This window comes from Megascapheus bottae, chromosome 21 (genome assembly GCF_031878675.1).
Source record: "Megascapheus bottae isolate mThoBot1 chromosome 21, mThoBot2.hap1, whole genome shotgun sequence".
Taxonomy (NCBI): domain Eukaryota; kingdom Metazoa; phylum Chordata; class Mammalia; order Rodentia; family Geomyidae; genus Megascapheus; species Megascapheus bottae.
Window position 1 is genome coordinate 25,268,712 of NC_143529.1, and position 25,386 is coordinate 25,294,097.

Here is a 25,386-nt window from a genome sequence, read left to right on the forward strand (position 1 = left end):
GGAAAGACCCCTCTCAAGTTCCCAAGGGGCCCCTAAGGATCTGGGGTGTGAGCCTCATTGGGGCGTGCTCAGGGTTGTAAGTATGTGGCCTGTGTATGCATATCTGTGAGGGGTAAGCTTGGAGGGGACACTGGATCCTTGCCTTCTCCAGGGCCGGCCCCGCCTCCTCTTCCACTGCTGGGGCCCCACAGGCCACCTTCAGGCCACTCTCCTGCATGTCTATCTACATGGAGGAGGCCTGCCTCCCTCCTTGGTTGCTCTGCCTTCCAACCACTCATCTAAGAGTTCTTGTCCTTGTCCACAGGGCAAACTACAGCACCCCTCACCCTGGTACTTTGGCTTCTGCAAAACCACCAGCCTGGGGGCAGTGACAGGGAGTGGGGTAGGGGATGCTGTTCTGGGTTGGGTTGGGGAGGAGGGTGGAGGGAGAGGGGTTCAAATGCACGATGCATGTCTGGTGTCTGTCATGCCACTCCGGACACCTCATGCTTCTGTCTCCCCCCCACCACCCCTATTTTACATCTTTTATAAATGTGCCAAACTGTGTGGCCTCAGTCAGGAGTGGTGGTGTTTGGTGGCTGGCACTTCCATGGGTCAAGCTGGAAGCTCTGCAGTGTCAGGCTCCTGGGTCATTTACTACAGGGGCTCCAGGCAAGGCACACACAGGCAGGGAAACAAACGGCAGCACATTTATTGTTTCCAAACACCTCTGGTTCCCATGTCTCCGAGGATACCCGCCTGGCCTGGGCAGTCTCCTAGTCACCTGCAGAGAAATGACTCCATGTGGGGCTTGGGGAGAGTGGGTGGCACCACCTTCCCCCCCTGCAGAGCCTGGACACCCCCCACGGGAATTGCTGGGCCCCATTCTTTTAGAGTCTCTGCGAGCAGTTAGGGTAAGGAAGAACAGGCCTTGTGAAGGGACTGCAGGGGGTCGAGGAAAAGAGTGGGGTGCCTTTTGTGTGAGGAACAGAACTAGCTTATTTTTGGGGGGTTCAGTCATGGGACTTGAACTCTAGGCCTGGGCCCTGTCGCTGAGCTCTTCAGCTCTAGGCTAGTGCTCTACCATGTTGAGCTACAGTGCCATTGGAGATAAGGGTCTCATGGACTTTCGTGCCTGGGCTGGCTTTGAACTGTGATCCTCAGATCTCAGCCTCCCGAGTAGCTAGGATTACAGGCGTGAGCCCTCAGCTAGCTTACTTTCTTCCTGGGCTGATGGTGAATGTAGATGGGCTAGAGCCAGTGAGGGATACATGTGGGCACAGGTAGTGGTAGGTAAGTAGAAATGGAAGAGCATGAGAAAAGGGGCAGCTGACCAAGCGCTCTGCCCCTGTTGTTGAGAACTCAGGGCTCTCTCTGCTCCCAGTCTCTGGTGTGGTCATCCCCCCTTATCCACCACACCCCCCTTCCACTCTCCAGTTTCAATCCTGCCAGGACTGCCAAGAGTCCTTCCTAAGCCCTGGAAACTTGCCCATAGGAGTGTCTCATTCTGGGGGCTCCTCAATACCCCCTCTTACCAAGGCCAGCTGGTCTACCCCTCTAACTTCTGCCCAGTGCGTTTTACTCACCCTCTACCAGCAGCCGAGTGTTGGCACTGTCCTGGCCCACCTGGCAGCAGTAGGTGCCCTGGTCCTCAGACTGTACATCATGGATGACCAGGCTGTGGGTGGCACCGTGGCAGCGCATCTCATACTTGTCCCCCTGGCACAGCTCGACCCCTTCCCAGAACCAGTTCACGTGTCCCCCCGACCGGGAGACAGTCACCTCCAACACGGCCCGACGTCCAGCCAGAACGGTCTTCTCGCGAGGGGGGCGGCGGCACATCTGGAGAGGCAGCGCTGGGGGTGGGAGCAGGGGTGTAAGTTAACAGCATGGCCCCAGAAGAGGTGTTCCTTTCCCCGCTATGGCTTCCACTCCTACCATCGGTTCCCCCTGCATCTGCAATCCCAAGTCTCTCCCGCGTCCCGTCCACAGGAAACGCGCTGCCCTCCGTGCCCCGCACAGGGAGGGGAGCGCGGGGAAGGAGCGTCCCCGGGACCACTCGCCAGTCGGTCGGCCCCAGGACGGTCGAAGCCCGTTCCCAGCCCGTGCCCTGGCTGCGCCGGTGGCTTACCCTCCACCTCCAACAGGGCCAGGGACTGGGCGGGTCCCGCTCGGAAGCGGACTTCACCGGCGTCCTCGGCGCGCAGCTCGCTCAGCACCAGAATGTGTTTCTTCCCTGGAGGTGAAGGAGGTGCTGACGAGACCCAGGCGGCCTCCGCCGAGCGGGCCGGGATGAGGCTGGGTCCGTGCGGTAGGCGGCATGCGATGGGGCGGGCGCGACCCGGCGCGGAAGGAAAGGAGAGCAGCCGGGCCAGGGAGCCGCATGCGGACTGGAGAGGCCGGGCTCGGCTCGTGGGGCCATGGGGCGGGGCCTGACAGAGGGCGGGACCATCCTGGGGGCGGGGCCACCCGGGGGCGGGGTCCGCCTGAATCTGGGACCCGGCGGCCTGGGGCAAGAGAGGGTAACAAGGCGACCTCACCTTCCTGTCGGATGCGGACGCGTCCTCCGGGTCGCAGCGGGCGGCCTCCGAGTTCCCAGCGCCCGGGAGTCTCGACCTCCGACACCGTGCACTCGAACGTGGCTCCGTCGCCTTCGCGGGCGCGCACCGACTGGAGCTCCCGGAGCACTGACACCGTGCGCTCTGAGGGCGGAGCCCGGGGGCGTGACGGGGGCGGGGCGTAGCGAGGCCACGCCCAGCACCCGCCCTCGCTGGGGCGCCCGGGGGCGGGCCGCGGGGTAGGGGCGGAAACCCGGGTCTGAACTTGGGCCCATACCCACCACGCACGGTAAGGCGGACTGGCCCAGCGCGTGTGGTTCCCACCGCACAGCTGTAGGTCCCCGCGTCCGAGGAGCTGCAGCGTCGCAGCTGGAGAAGGCGACGTGTGCCAAGGGACTGGAGCCGGAGTCGGGGGCTGGGGGTGAGCTCGCCCCCGTCCTGTAGATCGGAGTTGCAGAGGGTCGGGCTGAGCCCAGCTGGCCAGTAGCATCCCTGACCCCGAAGGACAGCGCCCTCTCTGTTGCTAACAACACTTATGGTTGACTTGAGTTCCCCTGCTCTGGCCACTTTGAGAAGGTGTCACTCTTTGGGGACCTTAGGGCCCAGAAGGGGCACCATGGGCCCAGGGCACTCAGATTCATGTACCTACCACTCACACTGAATGAGTCTGCATTCTAGAATTAGGCAAACAGACCAACCTTTTCTGTCTGCTCTTTTGTCATCCCATTGAACATGTTTCCTCATTAGTAGCAAACATAAAGATAACATCAGGTTGTTGTCAGGATTGAAGGGTTAAATGTCATGCCAATCTTAGTACAGTGCCAGCTACATGGGCTGAAGGTTAATTGATTCTATTGAAGGCCTTATTACTATTATGCGGACAGGCTCTGACCTTCTCCCAGGTAATATCAGCCAAGGCTTGGGAAAGCTCGCACTCGAACGTGGCTGTGTCACCTTCGGTCACCTCTAGGTCCTGTGGCCCTCGCACAATGGTCACTGGGACTTCTGAGGGAGAGGGAGGATGGCACATAGGGGACCAGGTCAGGGCAATATGAAGAACACATTTGAGCACAAGGAGTCAGTGGCAGACACATTTAGACGAAGTTATCAGTGGAGGCTACTCATGAGTGGGGGACATGCAAGGACAAGTGGCTCAAAGGGGATGCTGGAGGTTGGGAGACACATCAGAGACCAGAAGGCCATCTGAGAGCCACTCTTGAAGGTGAGCAGTGATTGACATGCTGAGATGGAATAGAGGTAACAGAGGGACACCCATAGGCAGGCATTTCAGTGAAGTGGAAAACACCAGGCCCTGGGCAGCAAAAGACAGTGGAGCTCGGCAGAGCAATGTGTGTGTGTTGGTGGGGGCGGGGAACTCTACAGCAGGCAGGCAATGGGGAACACTGGGCTGGAAATCAAAATTGAACACCCAAGCCGAGTAGCCAGAGGAGTCACCCTTAGATGGGCACAGTCAACCATCTGGAGGGACTTGAGTGGTCACAGGGGCCACACTTTGGCAGGCCTTGCGGCCACAAGAAGAAGGTGTGGGTCCTGAGTTCCAGAGTGATCAGCAGACTATGTTCAGGCAGGCTGACTGCTGTGGGACATTTAAGCCATATGGGTCTGGAATGGTCACACACTCACATTCAGGTAAGGCAATCACAAGGGCTGCACAGGGCCAAGTTAGGGGAGTCACACTGGCTAGGAGGTCAGTCAGGGCCACATCAAGACAGGGAGAGTCAGTAAGGGCCACATGGGCAGTGGGATCAGTGGTCACACACAGAGGCTTCAGCAGGCAGTGGTAGGCCCAGAGGCCACACCTCTCACTGAGAGTCTGGCAGCGCAGCGCAGGGAGTCAGCTGTGAAGGAGATGCAGCCCCCATCCGCCAGGCCCAGTCTGTAGAGCTCCAGACGGTGTGTGTGGCCCTCTGTGTGAATGTGGCACTTGGGCCCTGGCTGCAGCCGAACTCCACCCCTGGCCCATTCCCCGGTCACACCCTCTTGAGACAACTCCAGTTGGAAGGTAGCGCTGCCCCCTTCGCTGACTGTCACATCTTCCAGAGGCCTCAGAGCTCGCAGCTGCCGCGCTGGTACAAGGGAGATGGGGAGAGAGGGAGGATGGGGACTTCAGATCTGAGAAGAGAGTACAAGGGCTAGTCCCCCCCTTGATCCTGTCTGAGCTTCCCTCAACCCCTAATCTAAGGCCCTGGTTAGAGAAGGTCAGAGGAGGGAAGCAGGCAGGAAGAAGACAGAACAATTAACTGGATTTGATTGGGGTTTGGAAAGGAGGACATATAAAGGATGTGAAGTCAGGTTAGGAGATTCCTGGATCTGAAAGCAGGGTGCTGTGACATTAGAAGGAACCAGGAATCTGGGGTTAGACACACTGGAGTTGGAACCTAGCTGCACAGTACAGTTTTTGTGCTGTATCATCTTTCACACTTCTGGGCCCTAGTTTTCCCAACTGTACAAAGCGAATAGCATTGAGACATGGGTTTACTTTGATGATTAGAGAGTATGAATCGCTGACCATAGTAATTCACCAAGCTTTGCCAGGGCATTTTGTTCTTGTTATTTCCATTAATATCTTCCAACTTTCCACAAGTAGACATCAGCCCAAGAAAAGTTTAAGTAACTTGCATGAAGTCACATAGCTAAAATGTGGCTTGGGCCTTGTGGTACCAACCATCCCTGCTTCTTAAACAAGCATGAGTACCAAGGCAGGTGTGGCTAGACTCATAGCTAAACACAGAGAGCCTTTTTGGAGTACAGTATTTATGTTAAGGGCAAGGCCAACTTAGAAATAGGAAATTGAAAGCAAAGTCCACATGGACTGCTGAGGTAACTAGGAAATGTTAGGAAAAGAAGGAGGTTCGCCTTTGGGCAGGCTACTTCAGGCCCCACCCTACCCTGGGATGTGCAGGACAAACTTTCCTCAGCAACAAAGGGCACTTTGGTGTGTGTGTGTGACTCTCGGACAGCCAGGAGAGGCTGTGCACAGGCAGGTGACGAGTTAGGAGAGGACAGGACACTCACGCCTCACGCTGAGCCTGGCTAGGGTGCGATCATGGTGGCTCTCACAGCCGTAGGTGCCCTGGTCAGCCAGGATGACACCATGGATGAGGAGACGATGGATGCGGCCATCTTGGGCCATGGACAGGCGCGAGTCAGTGGGCAGAGGCTCCCCACCTCGAATCCAACGCACAGCCCCTGCGGCCCCAACCCTGCCTGTCTCCACCTCGAGGCACACGTCCTGCCCTTCCTCTGCCCGCACGTCCTGCAGCCTCCGCAGGAACAGCAGCTCTGTCTCTGGAGGGGAAGATGAGAGGAGGTCATGGAGCCTGGATTTTGGCCCTGCCCCGACTGGGCAGAAGTGCCAGGCTGCCTGGCCAGGTAGGTACAGAGCCGTGAGGTGGGTGTAGAGCATCGTTAGCACCACACCTCGGACGTGGAGCCGGGCGCTTGTTGTGGTGCCCCCTGCTCGGGCAGTCACAGTCCCTGTGTCTTCCAACCGGCAGTTTCGTATGGTCAGGGTACAGCTCGAACCATTCTGGGCCATCTCCATCTGGGGCCCTGGGGTGACAAGCGCTCCATTGCGTAGCCAGGTGACATCTGCCTCTGGTGGTGAAACCTCACACCGGAAAGTGGCATCATCACCCTCATGGACGGTCAGGGGTGTCAGCTCGGACAGCAGCTTTGCTGGCGGTGGCTCTGGAGGGAGGAGGTGCCTGGCTGTGAGCTGGGCTGAGGTCCCTCTCTTTGCCCTCTTCTCAGGGTAGAAGGCCCTCACTTCCCCAACCTTGAACACCTTAGGTGAAGGCCAAGTCTAGTGTGTGTTGGCCATGGGACATCCCCAATGCCCACTTAATCCTTTTAGCCTGGCCCATGATACTCTGTCATTTACTCTAAGTATTTATACCATTAGACGAGCAACCACAACAGCCAGTAAGATAAACGCCATCCTTTCATTTCCGAGCTTGAGCTCCGAGAGATTAGCTAGCATGGCTCATGTCCTGCACATCCCGGGACACAGAGTCTGGGAGAACCTCTGTGGGTCAGGTCCAGATGCCCTTCCTCAGCCACCGGCCAGGCTTCCGGTGCTCTTAGCCCAGTGGCAGTCATGCATGTGTTGGAAGGGAGGTTGAGAGGGAAAATGAGAAGGGCCTAGAAGTAGGATGTGGTCCTTGGGGTGGCAGGGCCCGCAGAGTGTAAAGGAGTGCACTATTACCTTCCACACTGATGATGAAGATGCGGCTGTCCTGGGGAGCATCGCACAGGTACTCCCCAGCGTCCCCGCTCCGTGCCCCCCGCACCCGTAGCACCTGCCTGGCCCCGGCCTGCTCCAGCTGCACCCGCCCCTGGTTCGCCAGGCGCTCCCCATCCTTGTACCAGCGCACAGGGCCCCCTGGCCTGGAGAGGTGCACCACGAGCTCTAGGTCCCCGCCTGGGGCACTCCGAACCCTCGTCTGGGCTGCCTCAGGGGCCACCACCCTCACGGGGGGCTCTGTGGGGTCAGAGCTGGGCGTCACTGGGAGATGGGCACTGAGCAGGAGGCAAGAGGGAAAGGTGCTGAGCAGAGGGGCAGGGGAAGGACAAGGGGTGCCAGGAAAGCAGGGAAGCCTGGGGTTGGGGTGGGAGGGTGGGGGGTATTTCCAAGTTTTCTGGCCAGGTTATTCTACTCACCAGCTACCTGGAGGGTAAAGCTGAGGCTCGGGGACCCTGGAGCTACTCCAGACTGACAGGTGTAGAGGCCTGTGTGGGCTGGCTCTGCAGCCTGGATGCACAGAGTGCGGCGGGGGCCCTCAGCTTGGAGCTCTAGGCCCTGGCCTTCCTGCAAGGGCTTCCCATTGTGGCTCCAGAATACAGAGGCGCTAGCCCGGGACAGCTCACAGCACAGCACCACGGGCTCGCCCGGGGCCACGCAGAGTGGGCTAGGAGTTGTTTCCGGTGCGAGGAACTGCACTGGGGTCTCTGCACAAAGAGAGGAGGGCATGAGCCCAGGCCTGCCCCAGCCTCCCCACCCGGGGCTGGCCAAGCACACCCACCAGCCAGGCTGACGTTGAAGGTGACTGCCTCATTGCGTGTCTCGCACACATATTCCCCGGCATCCTCAGGCTGCGCACGGGGCAGCGTGAGGGTGCGGATGGGTCCCTCTGCTCCCAGCTGCAGGTCATCCGATGCCTCTACCTCTAGTCCATCCTTGTACCAGCGCACCTGGGACCCAGCAGGGGCCACCTCGCAGCGCAGTTCCACACGCCCCGGAGCCCCAAACTGCAGATCCAGGGAGCGGGCCACAGGGTGCACAATCCTCTCTGGTGGTGCTGGTAGGAGGGCAGACACAGGGCGGGCCACAGGGGCTCATTCAACCATCAGGCCCCTTCTTGCCCTTCCACTGCACTGCACACATGAAGACCTGAGGGCTCTTAAGAGGAAAGTGACTTGCCCAAGGCCACACAGACTGAGAGGTCAGACTCACACCTAGATCAGATCCTAACCCGCCTTCCACCTGCCTCTAGGCACATTTTATCTCACTAGTTCACTGCTGAACTTTTTTTTTTTTCCCATGGGGCTTGAACTCAGCCTCTGCACTGTCCCCAAGCAGTTTTGCTCAAGGCTAGCACTCTACCACTTTGAACCACAATACCACTTTTGGATTTCTAGTGGTTAACTGGAGATGAGTCTCATGGACTTTCATGACCAGACTGGCTTCAAACCCTGATCCTCAGATCTCAGCCTCCTGAGTAGCTAGGTTTACAGACGTGAGCCACCAGCACCCAGCTACTACCGAGCTCCTTATGTCTTGAATAGTATCACGCACAAAGTAGTAGCTCAATAAACATTTGGTGACTAAATGACAGAATGGTCCTAACTGCTAGACTCACTCTCCACAGGCCTGTGTCACTGTCCCAACTTGATTTGGGGCAAGCAGGGATCTACGATGCTTGAGACTGAGGAAAGTGGGAAGCAGGAGACACACTGCAGTTGGGTGTCTGTCCTTTAACCCCATCTCTCTACTTCCTGGGAGCACCCCAGAGACTGCCCACCTGTGACAGTCACAGTGAAGAAGGCCGAGTCATCTCCAGCATCGCACACGAACTCGCCCCCATCTTCAGGCTGGGCAGCGGGTAACACCAGGCGGCGGCGAGGCCCATCACTCTCCAGCACCAGAGCCTCGCTCTCCTCCACCTCCAGGCCATCCTTGTACCAGCGTACAGGCGCGTCCTCTCGAGACAGCTCGCATACTAGGGCCACACACTCCAAGCTCACGGCGATCAAGGTCACCTCGTCCCGGGGGTGAATGATCCGCACTGGGGGCTCTGCAGAGTGAGGGCAGCCAAAGTCAGCCTTCCTGGAGCTATTTGGTGACACAGGCAATCGTCAGGGTAATAATAATAAGCAAGTATAAGTCTATGATCTGTTCTTTAACTCCTGGGGTCCAGCAGGATTACAAAATCCAGAATGCTTTAGATTCTAGATGTGGTGCACTTCTCCTCAGCTTCATCCAGGGCTCTTCTCAGCACAATCAATCACATTAACATTTTGCAGTGGAATGATTTACCCTAAACAGGAAATCGTAAAGGGTTTGCTCACGTCTTATTGATGCAAAGACACAGATAGATTAACCCTACTGGATAATTCAAGAGGAGAAATAGCTTCACCGTACTTAAATCCAGGTTTGTTTGTTTTTTCCTGAGATCACTTTGAACACTAAACTTACTTTAAAAAAACAAACAAACAAAAAGCCATTTTTCCAGGACTCTGCACTTCAGAATTATGGGTGAGGAATGGTGGATCTGAGCAGACTGTAACATTTCCTAAGGCTCTGAGATAGATCTGTTCTAAGCCCTCACAGCAACCCTGGGGGCTAGGTCTTTATTATACTTCCCCCATTCTCCAGATGAGGGAACTAAAGCACAGGGCTATAAAGCAATGTTTTTAAGGTCACAGCTGGCTGCGGCTCCTCTAGGGCCTGAGGAAGGTGAAGCATCTGTTTCGGGCAGGTTCCTACTCTGCTTGCAATTACAAGGATTTGTGTCTAACCCAGGCTTGCAGGAACATGCATCAGTGCACGTGAGTTGCCTGTACTTGTCTAAGTGTTCCCCAGGGATGCTACATGCTGATTCTGAGAGCTTATCTCTAAGTTCAGGTTTCTCCTCTGTAGGAAGGAAGCCAAGACAGTACCGGAGGTGACCAGTGCACTGGGCTCTGGCCTGCCAACACCCTCACAGGCCCTGGGATCCTCAAGCCTCCAGCAGATCTGGGCACTTTTGGCCCCCTTGTGGTTGGCTGGAGAACTGCTAGCTTCCTGGTCTCAGGTTTCACAGGGTGAAGGGCTGGGATTTACACAGCCCATCGCCCCACACAGGTTTAATTTAGAGTCTGGAGAGTGCAGGGTGGTCCTCTGAGACCCAGCAAGACCAGGAGGCTTCAGAAGGCGTCCACTTGAGGATGGGACGGTAGGAGTAAGGTATGCTACGGGACAGCAAACACACAGCTGTGCCGGCATCCTCAGCTAGATATGGGTTTGATCTGCTCTGGTAATGTCTATGTGAAGAGTCTAGTGTTTTGTGGGGAGACTCGTGTAAGCTGGAATTTGTGTGGCCATTATGTGTGGGTCAGGAGTGTGTGAAGATGGCTGCATATCTAGCTCACGGGCACTGTGGGCTACACTATCTGGGGCAGGGAGCAGGGTCTTGAAGCAGCTCAGCCTGGGCAGGACAGGGAAAGGGCAACAGTGGGATGATCCATGCCAGCTACTGATATTGAATTCTTCTGTGCCACCCACAACTGCCTAAACACAATGGGATTGGCACTGGCTATAGGCCTGAAATCTCTGGCACGAACCCATCACTTCCTTAATTGTCTGTAGTGTTCCCATCTAGAATTTTCTCTGTCCCCAGCTTCAGTGTTGTCTCTGGAGGAACTTCTCACCTCCTAACCAGGATAACCTTCGGATTCCTATAGCAACCCTCGCCAGCACACAGTGTGACTAACACAGGGGGCTTTCCTGCCAGGCTGTGTGCTCTGTGAGGGAAGTGAGCTCCTCTGTCTGCATGCCGCTGAATGTGTCTGGAGCCTGGCCCAGGGATGGCCCTGTGTGTGTGTGTGGAACGGCAGCTTTCCCCTCGAGCCATCCCTGCCTCTCCTCTGCTGTCTGGACTCTTCCCTCACAGCACTTATCACAAGGTATCACCGCACATTCATTGGTGTGTTTATTGGTTTAACACAGGGGTCGCAAACCCAAAAGACCCACAGGGGTCAGGTAGGGCAGGTCAATGGCTGAAGCAGTGTGGGAAGAGGCAAAAAAGAATAGCAGAGAAGGGGGAACAGAGGAATGGAGGGCCCCATATTATGGGGCAGCTGCTACTCAGTGCCAGCTGTTCGTCGCCATGGGGGGAAGCGAGACCAGAGCCGCCGGGTCTTCGGCTTTTTCAAGAGGACGCATAACTCCGGATTGTTATTTGAACTGTCCTGACTTTGGTAAGATTCTGCAGGCCAAACAAAATACATCTGTGCTCTGTAAAGGGACTGCCTGTTTGCGACCCCTGGTTAATGGCTGCCTCCCCCACTAGACTGGCAGCCCCCCCCACCCCCAACCAGAGGAGCCTGTATCACTCACCTGCTGGTGTAGCCCATGAGCCTGCATCTGGCCAAGACAATGTTAATGAGCTGGCAAAGCATAACTGTCCTGGCCTTGGCCCCAGGGTGGGACCAAACTGAGATGGTTTTCCAGCAGAGACCCTGATGTATGTACCCCATAGCCCCTTTCTCCCTCCCTGCTGGGCTCTGAGTGGGGACTCTGGGGAGCTGGGGTGGGGCCACACCTGTGACCGTGACGGTGAAGGAGGCTGACTCGTCATCGATTTCACATAAGTACTCGCCGGAGTCTTCAAGCTGGACGGCCGGCAGCACCAGGCGGCGGATGGTGTCCTCCTTCTGCAGGACCAGCGCTGGACTCTCCACCACCTCCTCACCATCCTTGGTCCAGCGCACCTCGGCCCAGGGGCGGCACAACTCACAGGTCAACACCACACGCTCCAGGCGCACGGCCGCCACGTACACCTTGCCACTGGGGTACACGATCCATGAGGACACATCTGCAGGACAAGGACAGCTGCTGCTGGGCACAAGGGGCTGGGCTGGAATGCCCTCTGCTTTCCTGATCCACATCTGCTCCCCATACCGCAGAGGTATGTGTTGCTGTGGCTTCACGGTGGGGCCCATGTTTCTATGGTTGGGGACAGAGGTGGGATGGAAGGAGGAATGGTAAAGCTCGGTTCTCCCACAAGCCTCCGAGATCTTTTGACCCCTCTGATGCCTGAGACCATCTGTGCTGCAATAGACTTGCCAACCCCAAAGATGACGAGCAGCAGGGATCTCCAGAAGAATGGGGAAGAATGGAGAAAGCAGGGCGTGGCCAATGCTCACAGCAATGCAGTTCCTGAGTGTGGCTAGACCACACTCAGAAAAGAGAAGGGAGGAGGTCTGACAGCTAGGGGGAGGGTGGCAGGGATGAAGAATGGCCTAGGAGTGGCTGCGGCGCCTCTGTTCCCCACCTGTGATGGTGACAGTGAAGTAGGCACGCTCCTCTCCAGCAACACACTGAAACTCGCCCCCATCCGAGGGCTGGGCGGTGGGCAGGACCAGCCGGTGACGGGGCCCTTCGCTTTCCAGCACGATGAAGTCACTCGCCTCTACCTCCTGCCCGTCTTTGTACCAGCACACAGGGGCGTTCTCTCGGTCCACCTCACAGGTCAGCATGACGCATTCGGAGGTGATGGCATGCACAAATACATGTTCCTGGGGGTCCATGATGTGCACTGGGGGGTCTGGATGGGGAGCAAAGAAGGGTCACACAGACACTCCCTGCATGGGACACAAGGTTCCAAGCTGACCCTGAGGCTAGGAGACACGAGTCTGCACAAGGGGGTGGAGGACGGGGGACTCAGGAAAGCCACCAGACCAGCAGATGCAATGGTGTACGAGCAGTCGTCCTCCAGCAGAAGGCCAGGCCTGGTGTGAACCTGGGCTGGGAAGCTGGCCGCCATGTGGTCATGGGTAAGCCTGTTTCTTTGTGAGCTGGAAATACATGGTGCCTCATCTTGTTTGAAGGTTAAACAATACAGTATACTTAGGAAGTATTTATACCGTCCTAGGCTCAGGTCCCCGATAAAATGTTAGCACCCATTTCTCCTTCCATTGATCGCATTTGGTTTCCTCACCCAGCTCAGCAAAGAGAGAAGGCAAGTGTATTAGAGGGTGCTGGTGCTAGAGAAGGAGAGATGCGAGTGCAGAGTGATGTATAATGTGTGTCTTGGCCCCCCGGCCCTCCTTACAAGGGAACCCCTCCCTCCATCAGACAGACCAGAGGGTGGGGCTTTCATGGCCCAGAATCAGCCTCAGCTGGAGGAACCTGACCTTGAACAGTGACGCTGAAGAACGCAGAAACCCCTTCTGTTCTGCACTCAAACTCGCCGCTGTCTTGGACACGGGCCTCAGGCAGGATCAGGCGGTGTTTGCGCCCATCCACCTTCACCACTAGTGACTCGTTCCCCTCCACTTGCTGTCCGTCTTTGTACCAGGTTGCTGGGAAATCCACACGTGAGAGCTCACAGGTCAGCACCACCCGCTCCGAGGTCGTGAAGGTCAAGGACACTTTGTCCTGAGGACTCAGGATGTGTACCGGGCTCTCTGTGTAGGGAGAAGTCTGATCACACAGCACATCCTCCGTCAAGCTGCATTGGCCCTGTCTCAGATGCACGCCCCTCTCCTCATTGCATGTGCTCACTATTGGGGTGACTACACCAGAGAAGACAACTGCTGGAGGATGTCATATCGAGAGGCAACTCAAACCCAAAAAACATGGCATCTAATGGCTTTCCACATATGGGGAAGACAGACCTAAAATACATACCTTTTCATGGACATCTGCATAAGCATATATATACCCATATACACAATTACACACACACACACACACACACACACACACACACACACACTCAGAACAGGTACTACTGCAGAAGAGAAGGAGAAGAAAGAAGGAAAAAGGTAAGAGAGTAGATAATCTTGAAATACATTTCAGCAGCACCAGAGATCAGCATAAAGGACCTTATCGAAAGCTGTTGATCAATAGGGATTAGGGGTGGGAGAAGAGAAACAAGCTGTCTGGGCACTGGTAGCTCACATCTGTAATCCTAACTATTCACCAGGCTGAGATCTGAGGACCATGGTTCAATGCCAGTCCATACAGAAAAGTCCATGAGACTCTTATGTCCAATTAGTCAGCACAAGGTTGGAAGTGGAGCTGTAGCTCAAGTGGTACAGTGTTATCTTGAATAGAAAAAGCTTAGCAAGAGGGGGAAGCCCTGAATTTAAGCAGCAGTACTGATGAATGCTAGTAAAAATAAATTAAAAATAGGTTTGGGGTTGTGGTTCAATGGCAGACTGTTTGCCTAGCATGTACATGAGGCTCTGGGTTTAATCTCTAGCACTTGGGGAAAAAAGTAGGGTAGGGGGCTGGGAATGTGGCTTAGTGGTAGAGTGCTTGCCTAGCATGCACAAAGCCCCAAGTTTGATTCGTCAGCACCACATAAACAGAAAAATCTGGAAGTGGCACTGTGGCTCAAATGGTAGAGGCTAGCTTTGAGCAAAAGAAGCTCAGGGACAGTGCCCAGGCCCAGTCAAGCCCCAGGAATGGCCCCCCCAAAAAAAGTATGGTAATAGTGGGAGGTGGGACCTTTGACATGCGAAGTCCACTGGGAGGGAGCTAGATCACTGGAAGCATCATCCTTGGAAGTGATTAATGCAGCGCTCCTGGGACTCCAATTAGTTAAGAGAGTGAGTTGTTATAGAGGCTGCCCTATGAACTTGGCTTCTTCTACACATGGTCATTCCCTTTCCCACTTCTTCACCATGTTGTGACTTAGCCAAAGGGAACTCTTACAGGAGGGGCTGTCTAGTCTTTGACAACTCAGCTTCTAAAAATCTGCTAAACAAACTTCTTTCCTTTGCAAAGCATGGGCACCAGGTATTCTGTTATAAAGAAACTGGACTAAAACAAGGGTATATGGCAACACTTAAAAGAGTAGTGGTATTAGTGTATTTAATAATGCCTAAACAGCCTCCGACCTCCAAGCGCACAGGGGCCAGGACATGTGTATTGAAAGCCAGTCCCCTCTAGGAATGCTGCTTTTGTGGCTGGTGATTTCTAACTAAGTCCTCTGCTTGTGACACTGGCACTATAACCTCAAGAACCTGCTCTTGGGTACTGCTTAATTTCTTGATTGTTCTTATGAGCTCCAGAATGGCAGGATGGCTGATATCACAGTGTTCTCTGTTTCAAAGGGGGCCCAGACTGGAATCAAGACTGGGTTCATAATCCAGAACTACCACTTACATGTCTGTGACTTCAAGCAAGTCACTTATCTGTTGGGTGCCTCACCTGTAACCTGAGAATGACAAAAGACCCTGTCTCATAGGGCTAATGAATTAGAGTCAAGTGATTAGGATTATGTGTGGCACATAGGAAGCTGCTACAGACAACAGCAACCAGAGTCAAGGACAGCTGTCCAGGACTGACAAATGGGACAGAATTCTGTTCAGTACAAAACACTCCAGGGAACGGGAGTATGATACTGACAAAGATAACACACAGTGCACTAACTATGTTTCTGGATCTCAAGCTGAGCCTATCCTGGCTCCTCACTCTCCTTGCCCAGAGCATTTGCCATGTTTAGTCAACAGGGTGTCTGAGTCTACCCACTCAAGCCCCCACAAGCACCAACCTTGGATGGTGAGGGCCGCCGAGTCCTGTACCCCGGGGCAGCTGAAGCCAACCAGAGCTCCACTGTCCTGGTGCTTGACAGTCTTCAGGATGAGACTGTGCTGCAGGCCCTTCTGTTCCATTCGGTACCGCAGGGCTCCAGGCTCCACCTGGCCCTCCTGCTCATGACTCTGGAGCTCTTCCCCATTAAGGAACCAGGTGCCCTGGATGATGGTGGAGAGATCCAAGGAGAAGACCGCATCCTCCCCGTCATATACCTGCACGTCCTCCAGACCTTTCACCAGGCGAGCGGTGGGCACTGAGGGTAGGAACAGGGTGTGGCCAATTTGAATCAGAACGGGTAGCAGAGGATAGGGACGGAAGGTCAAGGAGGAGAAAAGATGGGGGGGCCTAACTGAGGGACAGCACTGACCGGCAGGGTCCGGAAAGGCGGACTCACCAAGGTGAGCAGAACCGTTGAACACAACGTGGGGACTTCGGCCGTGTTCACTGACGGTGCAGACACGGAATCGGTAGTCGCCTTCAGAGGGCACGCAGTCCCCTGGCACCTCCACGGCTCCAGCTTTCTCAATGCTGAAGCACTGGATCCAGTCCTCAGAGCCCACTTCCTGTCTCTCCAGCCGGTAGATGAAGGAGGTCTCCGGGGGAGGCTCAGGAGGCTTCCAAGTCAGCAGGACCGTGTTCTTATGGCCCTTGAACATCTCCACCATCACAGGGGGGCCCGGAGGATGGTGCTTGATGCCTAGACAAAGGCAGGGGCTGTACCTGCTGGGCCTTGCTCAAGCCCCCTTCGCCTCACACCCATTCCCCATTTACCAATCCAGACACTGGCATCTGGTCACCCTCCCCACCCTGGCTGCCCTGTCCAGAGGCCTTCCTGCCCTCACATTTGACTCTGAGCAGAGTGGTGGTACGAGAGTTGCCCAGGCTAAAGGTGATCTCGCCAGCATCTTCTCGGGTCACCCCTGGAAGAACCAGGGCATGCATGTGGCCACAGCTGCTCTGGCAAGTGGACGGCAGCTCCTCCCCATCTCGGCTCCAGCAGCCCTCCACCCCAGCCTCTTGAGTCTCCACCAGCAACACAGCATTCTCTCCCTCCAAGACATCGAGTTTCCGGGGCAGCCTCTTGACAATGGGTCCTGAGATGTGGACGAGAATCCATTAGCCCGGGGTGAAGGTACTAATGGCTTCAGCCTTGATCTCCTCCCACTGGCCGGCTGACCTTTGACTGTCACGTTAGCCACCGTGCGCACGCGGCCCCGCATCTCACACAGGTAGACGCCATCGTCATCGGCTTTCAGCCTGTGGATGATGAGGCGCCGGACAGCGCCCTCCTCGATCTGCTCGTACTTGCGGCAGGGCAGCAGTCGTTGGTCCTCTCGGAACCAGGCTGTGGGGATTCTGGAGTTGGGCACTTTACACTCTAGTACAACAATCCCATGCTCTCTCCCCTCCACGTCCTGCAAGGGTCTGGTGAATCGGAGGCGGGGCTCTGGAGAGAGAGAAGAGAGCAAAGAGAAGCTCTAGAGCAAGGTGGGGGGGGGGGGCTGTCAACCGTTAAAAGGGAGACATCTGAACATACATTGGATCGGGCTTTTTGCTTTCTCTAGAGACAGCAGCCAGATGGAATTGGAATTAAACCCAGAAGAGAAGTCAGATGACCTCACTTCTTATCTGATGTTCACGAGGCACATCAGCAATTTATTTGAATGTTCTGTGCATGAGTTTTCTTGTAAAGTGGGGAAGGTGGAGGGGTAGGACCAGATCAACAAGTTAGTTCCTTCCTTCTTTCCTTCCTTTTTTTTTTTCCCCATCCCTCCCACCCTTTCTGGGGTATTTTGGCCTTGTACTCTACAACTTGAGCCATGAACTCATCCCAGATTTGTGACTTTCAAACTCCATCTTTTACAAAGTCAACCAGGGCTTGTACTGAATGTCATTTTTTCTTTTTGGAGCCATCCTGGGGCTTACACTCTGTGTGGGTACTGTTCCTGAACTGTTTTGTGCCCTAGGCTAGTAGTGCTCCATCACTTCAGCCACAAATGCCACTTCCGGTGTTTTTGGAAGTTAACTGGAGGTAAGAGTCTCACAGGCTTTCCTGCCCAGGCTGGTTTCAAACCATGATCCTCAGATCTCAGCCTCTTGAGGAGCTAGGATTTCAGGCATGAGCCACGGGTGTTTGACTTGAATGTCTTTTTTTTTTTTTTTGGTCAGTCATGGGGCTTGAACTCTGGGCCTGGGCATTGTCCCTGAACTCTTGAGCTTAAGGTTAGTGTTCTATCACCTTGAGACACCAGCACCACTTCAGGTTTTCCAGTGAATAATTGGAGAGAAGAGTCTCAGGAACTTTCATGCTTGGTCTGGCTTTGAACTGTGATCTTCAGAATTCAGTCTCCTAAGTAGCTAGGATTACAGGCATGAGCTACTGATGCCCAGCTTCAATATCATTTTTGAAAGAATTCTAATTGTTTTCAAAATCATGTTTCAGAAATAGGAAACTAGAGGGTTAATTGGGTTGCCAGAGGGGCAGGTTTTTATATACTGCTCTGGGAAGCTTCTCTTGCCTCCCTGCCGGGCTTTCCTTTCATAACACTAGTCCAGTTCAGCACTGGCCAGGAAGATTTGTGCATACCAAGCTGTACACGAGGCCACTACCATAGCCCAGGTACCACACGCCTGACTACACACCAGGCAGGGCTCAAGAGAACTTGCCAACATTTTTTTCCTGAGGGAGAAAAGTTGAGTACTAACTAGTTAAAATGAAATCCCCTAAGTTGTGATAAAAAAAAAATCCTGTGACGGAGAACTTCAGTGTGAGTTTGAGGAGTTTTGTTTCTTCTGAATTTTCTGCTTATGAGTAATATAAGCATAGATTAGATACTCTTGGTGATTCAACTGTGAAATAGTTTTCTCTTTCACCTTTCTCTTCTCAAACGTGAGGAGTTTAATGAAAGAATAGCTGAAAACTGCGGGACAGTTTTCCTCTGTCAAGGCTGCCTCTCTTTTATGTGCTGTCCCCAGGGCTTTCCTCAGAAGTTCAGGGGAGACTATTATGATACAGCTTCCACCCCAAATGTGTGTATTCAACCTGAGAGCCCTTTGTTCTCACCGACAACAGAGGATGCTATAAATTTATAGACAAATGTTCCGTGTGTGTGTGTGTGTGTGTGTGTGTGTGTGTCTGTGTCGGAATTGGGGCTTGCTTTTTAGAACCACTGGCTGGCACTCTACAGTTTGAACCACATATCCACGTCGGGCCTTTTGCTGGTTAATCAGAAGTAACCGGTAACCTCTTCTGCTCAGGCTTTGCACCAGGAACCTTAGATTGCAGCCTCCTGAGAAGCTAGAATTACAGGTGTGAGCCACCAGGGCCTGGCTTAAATGCTCTTTTTTAATCTCTTACAAATTGGAGCTACCAGTGGACATTCAGCTGGGGAAGGAGAACTAAAATGGCCAAGGTCAAAAAGCCGAGTTCTAGGTCTCCCAAGGTTTGTGACATCCACCACTCCTTGCTTTTCTCCTCCCACCCCCACCATCTTGCCTTTGTTATCAACTGGGGAGTTAGGCTAAGTTCAGGGGCTTCCTGAAGACCTATTATTTATCAGCGTCCCCTGGTAGCTGCTCCCTGGTAGAGATAGGAAAGGGTCACGCGAATTAATCACGCATACCCCAGCGCCCCCATCGAGGCACCTAAGAGAGGGGAGGAGGAGAAGGGCTTCAGGGGTCTCTGGGGGCCAATCCCCAGGACCGCCCGCCCCAGCCCGCGGGGCGCTACCTTTGACGTGTAGCTGCACGGCGCTGAGCGTCTGTCCGGCCGAGTTGCGGGCGGCGCAGACGTAGAGCCCGCGGTCCTTGGCCTGGCAGTAGAGCACCTTGAGCACAAAGCCGCCGTCGCGGTCGCGGTACATGAGGCGGCGGCGGTCGGGGAGCAGCGGGCGGCCCTCCCAGTGCCACTCGATCTCGGGCTCGGGCTTGCCCATCACGTAGCAGCGGAATTTGGCGTGCTTGCCCTCGTTGACCCAGAAGGTCTTGGGCGCACACTTGAGCGGCTCCACCACGGGGCCCGGAGGCTCGTCGGGGTCCTCGGGGGCACTCTCGGGGGGCTGGTGCACCTGGAGCAGCGCGCCGGCCCGCGCGTGGCCGTGCGCGTTGCGGGCGTGGCACACGTAGACGCCCGAGTCCGGCAGTCGCGCCGCCGGGATGCGCAGCGCCAGGCGCACGCCCGGGCCACCCACGGCGCGGCCCGGCTCCAGCGCGAAGTGGCTGCTGTCCCACACCTCGTCCAGCGCCATCCCGTCCTTCTCCCAGTACAGCGTGGGCTCGGGGAGGCCCCCCACCTGGCACGTCAGCACCACCTCCGCCCCCCGCAGCACCCACTGGGAGCGGGGCCCCGTGAGGAACACCGGCGCGCCCACCCCGCTTCCCGGAGGCGGCAGCGGGTGCTCGGCGGGCCCGGGTTCGGACTCGGACTCGGACTCGGGCTCCGGGGCCGGCGGCTCCAGCACGGTGACGGCGGCCGCGGCGTAGGCCTCCCCGGCGGCATTGCGGGCGCGGCACACGTAGACCCCGGCGTCGGTGGGCAGCGCGCCGCTCAGCAGCAGGCCGTGCTCGGCGCCGTCCTCGGGGAAGCTCAGGCGCTCCGAGGCCGCCAGCGGCTGCCCGCCTTTCTCCCACACCACGGTGGGCGGCGGCTCGCCCAGAACCACGCACTTGAGCTCGGCCTCGGCGCCACTTACCACCCGCACGGGCCGCGGGAAGCGCAGGAAACACGGGGGGCTTCCCTGGTTCCCCGAGCCCGCTTTCATCGCGGCGGCTGCAGATGGCCGGCTCGGGCGCACCCAGGCCCGGGAAAGAGGGGCGAGCGTGGGGACCCGCGGGGGGCTCTTCCCCGGCCTCCGCTTTCTCCCCCACTCGCTTCCTTACCCTCGGGCCCGAGCTGCAGCTCGTCGGAGCAGCCGAGATTCCCGGGCCCCGAGCCCAGCGCGCAGGGGGCAGTCCTTCCTGTTTGCCTTCGCAGCCAGGGGCCCCGCGGCCTCCCCTGCCCGCGGCCCGGCTTCCTGCTCTCCCGAGCCTCTCTTCCCAGCCCCCTCCCACTCACTGCCCGGGCCTCTTTCCCCTCCTCCCTCCCACCTCCCAACCGCCAGGTCCCCAACCGCTAGCCAGGCCTGGGCCTGAGTGGCAGAAGCTCCTGCAGCTGCCAATCCCAAAAATATTCTCTGATGACACAGCTGGAGGACAAGAGCCCAGACTGGCTCCTCCAGGCTAAGTATAGAGCAGGCAGGACCACCTGCCCCCCGCTGGAGCCCCAGTTCTCCAGCCTTTCCTCCTACACTGCCAGGCCCAAGCAGCTGCTTGGCTAAAAGGGGCCCCAAGAAGGTCTGAGGGGGCTGGGTGCATTCTGTCTCCCTAACAAATGACACTTGCAGGAGCTGGCCAACCAACATGGGCTCCCAAGATCCTGTCTCACTTGATGGCACCTTTGTGTTGGGTGCCTCGAGGGCTGTGTGTAAGGGGGGAAAGTTTGCATGCTTGAATGTGTAGGTCAGGTCACTTGGGGTGAACATTCTCCCTAGCCCCCTCCCCCACATTCTTGGCGGGAGTGGGAGATAAGGCTCAGGGACACAGACATCTGCGTCAGAGATAGGAGGTCTCAATGCCATGGGCAGGGGCAACTTGGACTGCAGGGCGTGGGAAGGACCGGGGGAGAGTGGGGTGAGAAAGGTAGAAGAGGGAGGGCGGTGGGATGGGAAGAGACAGTAGGGAGGTCTCCAGCAGATTTGGACAGAAGGGGCTCAGGGCAGGGTGTAGGTTCCTAGCTGGCAGAGCCAGGTGAGCTAAGATGCCCCGGCTGCTCCTGCTGCTGCTCTTGCTGTTGGCCCCACAAAGTGGACATGGCTGCCACGGGCCAGAACTGGACCGGGAACTTGTCCTGGCCAAAGTGAGGGCCCTCTTCCTGGACGCCTTGGGTCCCCCGGCAGTGACCGGGGAAAGTGGGAGCCCTGGAGTCAGGCGGCTGCCACGGAGACATGCCCGGAGGACCATGGTGCACAGAGCCTCTGAGCCCCAGGAGGAGGAGGACGACGACGACATCTCCCAGGCCATCCTTTTCCCAGCCACTGGTAATGGAGGTGGGGATCGGGCAGGGTGAGGTTGAGAAGCAGCTTAGAACTGCTAGGGCCTGGGAGTTAGGTGGATCTGGGTTTGAATCCCAGCTTCACCACTCAGCCATCTTTATAGCAATGGGTCCCATTGCTAAACCACCTGGAGCTTCTGTCCGTCTTGTGACAAACGGCTACAGCTCCTCTCAGGATTGAGTGAACTGTGTACCCAGAGTGACTGGCATATAGAAGCATCTAGAAGATGAGGGTCTAGGCTCCTTCCTGCCGTCTTTCTCTTTACCTCTGCCTCTGCTCTCAGCCTGTTGGTTCCTTTAGTTCCAGGTAGTTGAAAGGATGCAGAGTGATTAGTTGGGAAATGTCTAGGAAACCATTCTATTTTCTCTTGTGTTCCTGTCTCATCTCCTTATGTGCTGTTTCCCTTCTTTGTTCCGTACACAGAATAAATGAAGCACCCCCCCCAACCCCAGATGGGACCCACTTGCTCCTTCACTTCTGTCCAAATGGAGCAAGAGTATGACATTTGGATCAGATGACCTCTCAGCCTGGGTACTTAACTAGTTGAATGTCACTTAATTTCTCTAAGCCCCAGGTTTTTACCTGCAAAACAGATCAATTGTCATGAACTTATAATGAGAAGCTATATGATATACCTCAATTGCTAGCCCTTGGGGACCAGCCTCTAAGTACTTCCTGTAGTCTATGTATGTCAGGTAAGGATGCCAGCTGCACTTCTGGGGGAAGGAGTAGCCTCTAGTTTGAATTACATCCTACTTTCTTCTCTGTTTCCTCCTCCTCCCCCTCCTCTTCGTCCCTTTCTTTTTTGTGTCATGCTGTCTTTAAAAAATATGATTGGTCTGGAAATGTGACTTAGTGGTAGATGCTTGCCTTGCATACATGAAGCTCTGGGTTCGATTCCTCAGTACCACATACACTGAAAAAACTGGAAGTGGCGCTGTGGCTCAAGTGGTAGAGTGTGAGTCGTGAGCAAAAGAAGCTCAGGGACAGTGCTCATGCCCTGAGTTCAAGCTCCAGGACTGGTAAAAAAAAATATAATTACTGAAAGGAACTGATCATACAATGTTTCTGATATCACAAAAGATAGAAAGAATAATATAACAATCTCATTTCACACTATATGATGATTTGAAAGTTTAAGCCTGAAATGTTAAAGAGGCCAAGAGTGACAGAAACTCTTACACACATTGATGTTTGGAATATTAATTGGCAAAAACGCTTAAGGAAGTTGTTAATGTTCTTCTTTAAAAAATTTTGAAATTGTTATTTTTTTAATTAAATAATTTATTAACATTGATTTTTACATCATATTTCAAACAAGTTTTCAAGAAGGGAATCTCTATATACAATCACTGACACTTAGATTTTAGAATGTAATTAAAATTAGGCTGAGGGTTTGTATGTCATAGATACATATTAATCTATATAATAAAATATTATGTTTATAGAGTCATAAGTTTTTATGTTTATGTAGTTGTGTTTATATTTCCAGTATCATGTCAATAGCATTGGCCAAGCAAAGATTGAATTCTCGCTAAATTGTTATTATAAAGGTAATATACAGAGGGGTTACAGTTATATAAGGTAAATAATACATGTATTTTGGAGCAGTGTTTTTCCCTCTCATCCATGGTGTCCAGTGAATACCATTATTGCATTTGTTCACCCTTGGTCCCTCCATTTCTGTGCCTTCCCAAAGGCATATAAATGAACAAACAGAACGCAAAACAAAAACAGCTAAATAGAAAAAAATCCTTTTTGTTTCCCTTTCCTGAAGTGCATTTTTTCTTTATTAACGTTGATTTTTACATCATATTTTAAAAGACAGGTTTAACAAACGAGTGTTCAAGAAGGGAATCCCTATTTACAATCACTGGGACTTAGTATTTAGAACTTAATCAAATTAGGCTAACGGTTTGTATGTCATAGAAACATTAATTTTAGGAAATAAAACATGTCTATAGTCATAGGTTTTTATATCTACATAGTTATGTTTATATTTCCATTACCATGTCCATAGCATTGGGTATGCAGATATTTTGAAGTGCGTTTTGATAAATATTATTTTGTATGATCATATGCACATAAACATTGTGCCTTTGTGCTCCTCTTTTAAGACTTTCCACCTCTGTTCTCACTGTGTGTGAATGTCTAGAGACCTATGTAATTTATTATGTCCCCGTGTTCTTTAGATCTAGCTTCTGCATAGGAGAGAAAACCTGTCTTTCTGATCGTGGCTTACCTCACTTAATATGATTTGTTCTAGGTCCATCCATTTCCTTGCAAAGGACATAGTATTATCTTTCTAATGGCTATGTAAAATTCCATTGTGTGTAGGTACCTACTCTTATTTCTTAAGTGAAAAATTGGGCTCCATCTGTGTCAGTTCTCCTGAGCTTGTGGAGAGTCCCCCAATTTGGGCAGGGGCTCATCAGATGGCCAGCATTGTGCACAGTGGCCACATCCCTCCTGTTACCTGCCAGTGAAGCCTGCCCTTTCTCTTCTGTCCCCTGCAGGTGCCGTCTGTGAAGACGAGCCAGCTACTGGAAGCCTAGCCCAGGATGCTGAGGAAGGTCTCTTCACTTATGTCTTCCGGCCATCTCAACACACTCGCAGCCGCCAGGTGACTTCTGCCCGGCTGTGGTTCCACACAGGGCTAGACAGGAAGGTCTTGGTGGCCTCCAACAGCTCGGGGTTTCCACTGGGCCTGCTGGCGCTGTCATCTAATGGGCCTGTGCCCGTGCCCATGTCTTTGGGCCAAGCGCCTCCTCGCTGGGCTGTGCTGCACCTGGCCACCTCTGCCCTCAGTCTGCTCACCCACCCTGTCCTGGTGCTACTGCTACGCTGTCCTCTCTGTACCTGCTCAGCCAGGCCTGAGACCACACCCTTCCTGGTGGCCCACACTCGGGCGAGACCACCCAGCGGAGGGGAGAGAGCCCGGCGTTCCGCTCCCCCCAGGCCCTGGCCTTGGTCTCCTGCTGCCCTGCGCCTGCTGCAGAAGCCTCCAGAGGAACCTAGCGTGCATACCCACTGCCACCGAGCCTCGCTCAACATCTCCTTCCAGGAGCTGGGCTGGGACTGGTGGATCGTGCACCCTCCCAATTTCATCTTCCATTACTGCCACGGCGGCTGTGGGCTTCCCACTCCACGAGACCTGCCCCATCCCGGCTCGGGGGGTTCCCCAACTCCTGTTCAGCACTATTCTTTGGTACCAGGGGCCCAGCTCTGCTGTGCTGCCCTCCCTGGCACCAGGAGGCCCCTCCATGTCCGCACGACCTCAGATGGAGGGTATTCTTTCAAGTATGAGACGGTCTCCAACCTTCTCACCCAACACTGTGCTTGTATCTAATGGGGTTCTTGCTTCCTTCTCCCATGGTTGGTGGCCATACCCCCTATTCTCAAGTGGTAGGAAGGATGGAATGTGGAAAGGAAGCCATTCCCACTCCATTTTCCTTCCACTCTGTGCCTGCAGTCTCCCCCGCCAGTCCCACTCCGCACATGGCTAACATGTGGCAATAAAGAACACAGTGCATATGACTTGGCATGCATTCTTCTCTGATATGGCATTAGGGAGGTCTGGGTCCTGAGAGAGCACGGCATTGTGGGAGTTCGGGTCACGCAGCTGCACTTGACCTTAGACATATGAGGCCCAAGAGTTGTCATTGGGGGCATATCTATTGGGAAGCTACAAAGGTGTCTCAAAGCCACTCTGGAGATGGAATTGGCATCTCACAAATGGAACCTGACGTATCAGTCAGGCTGACAGCCCTGACATACCTAAAAGGAACTGCCTGCCTCCATCTCAGGGGGCCAGAAACCCCTTCCCGGTCATTCTCTGCCCTAACTGATGGGTGCCTCACTCAAGGTCAGAGAATATGAACATATATATATATATATATATATATATATATATATATATATAATACGT

General features: G+C 54.5%; 2 protein-coding genes across 4 annotated transcripts; one reads left to right on the forward strand and one right to left on the reverse strand.

The window, feature by feature from the left end:
- Positions 1-1,557: 1,557 nt before the first annotated feature.
- On the reverse strand, positions 1,558-20,398 carry Obsl1 (obscurin like cytoskeletal adaptor 1). 3 transcript variants are annotated; one of them, XM_090354890.1, is made up of 20 exons: positions 19,100-20,398; positions 16,547-16,816; positions 16,212-16,463; positions 15,764-16,066; positions 15,326-15,622; positions 12,957-13,229; positions 12,095-12,367; positions 11,363-11,635; positions 8,582-8,854; positions 7,583-7,858; positions 7,221-7,508; positions 6,766-7,041; positions 5,979-6,248; positions 5,574-5,846; positions 4,358-4,624; positions 3,430-3,542; positions 2,819-2,975; positions 2,520-2,681; positions 2,111-2,215; positions 1,558-1,835 (listed from the first exon to the last, which is right to left on the reverse strand). In XM_090354890.1, exons 1-20 carry the CDS (start codon positions 20,127-20,129, stop codon positions 1,558-1,560), a joined length of 5,709 nt encoding a protein of 1,902 aa, XP_090211016.1. In that variant the 5' UTR covers positions 20,130-20,398. The 3 variants fall into 3 exon arrangements, with proteins under 3 accessions (XP_090211016.1, XP_090211017.1, XP_090211018.1); XM_090354891.1 differs by lacking the exon at positions 6,766-7,041; XM_090354892.1 differs by lacking the exons at positions 1,558-1,835; positions 2,111-2,215; positions 2,520-2,681; ... (7 more) ...; positions 7,583-7,858; positions 8,582-8,854 and adding an exon at positions 10,733-11,026.
- Positions 20,399-21,036: 638 nt separating this feature from the next.
- Inha (inhibin subunit alpha) lies at positions 21,037-24,995 on the forward strand. The gene is made up of 2 exons (XM_090354893.1): positions 21,037-21,443; positions 23,975-24,995. Exons 1-2 carry the CDS (start codon positions 21,164-21,166, stop codon positions 24,805-24,807), a joined length of 1,113 nt encoding a protein of 370 aa, XP_090211019.1. The 5' UTR covers positions 21,037-21,163; the 3' UTR covers positions 24,808-24,995.
- The last annotated feature ends 391 nt before the right edge of the window (positions 24,996-25,386 follow it).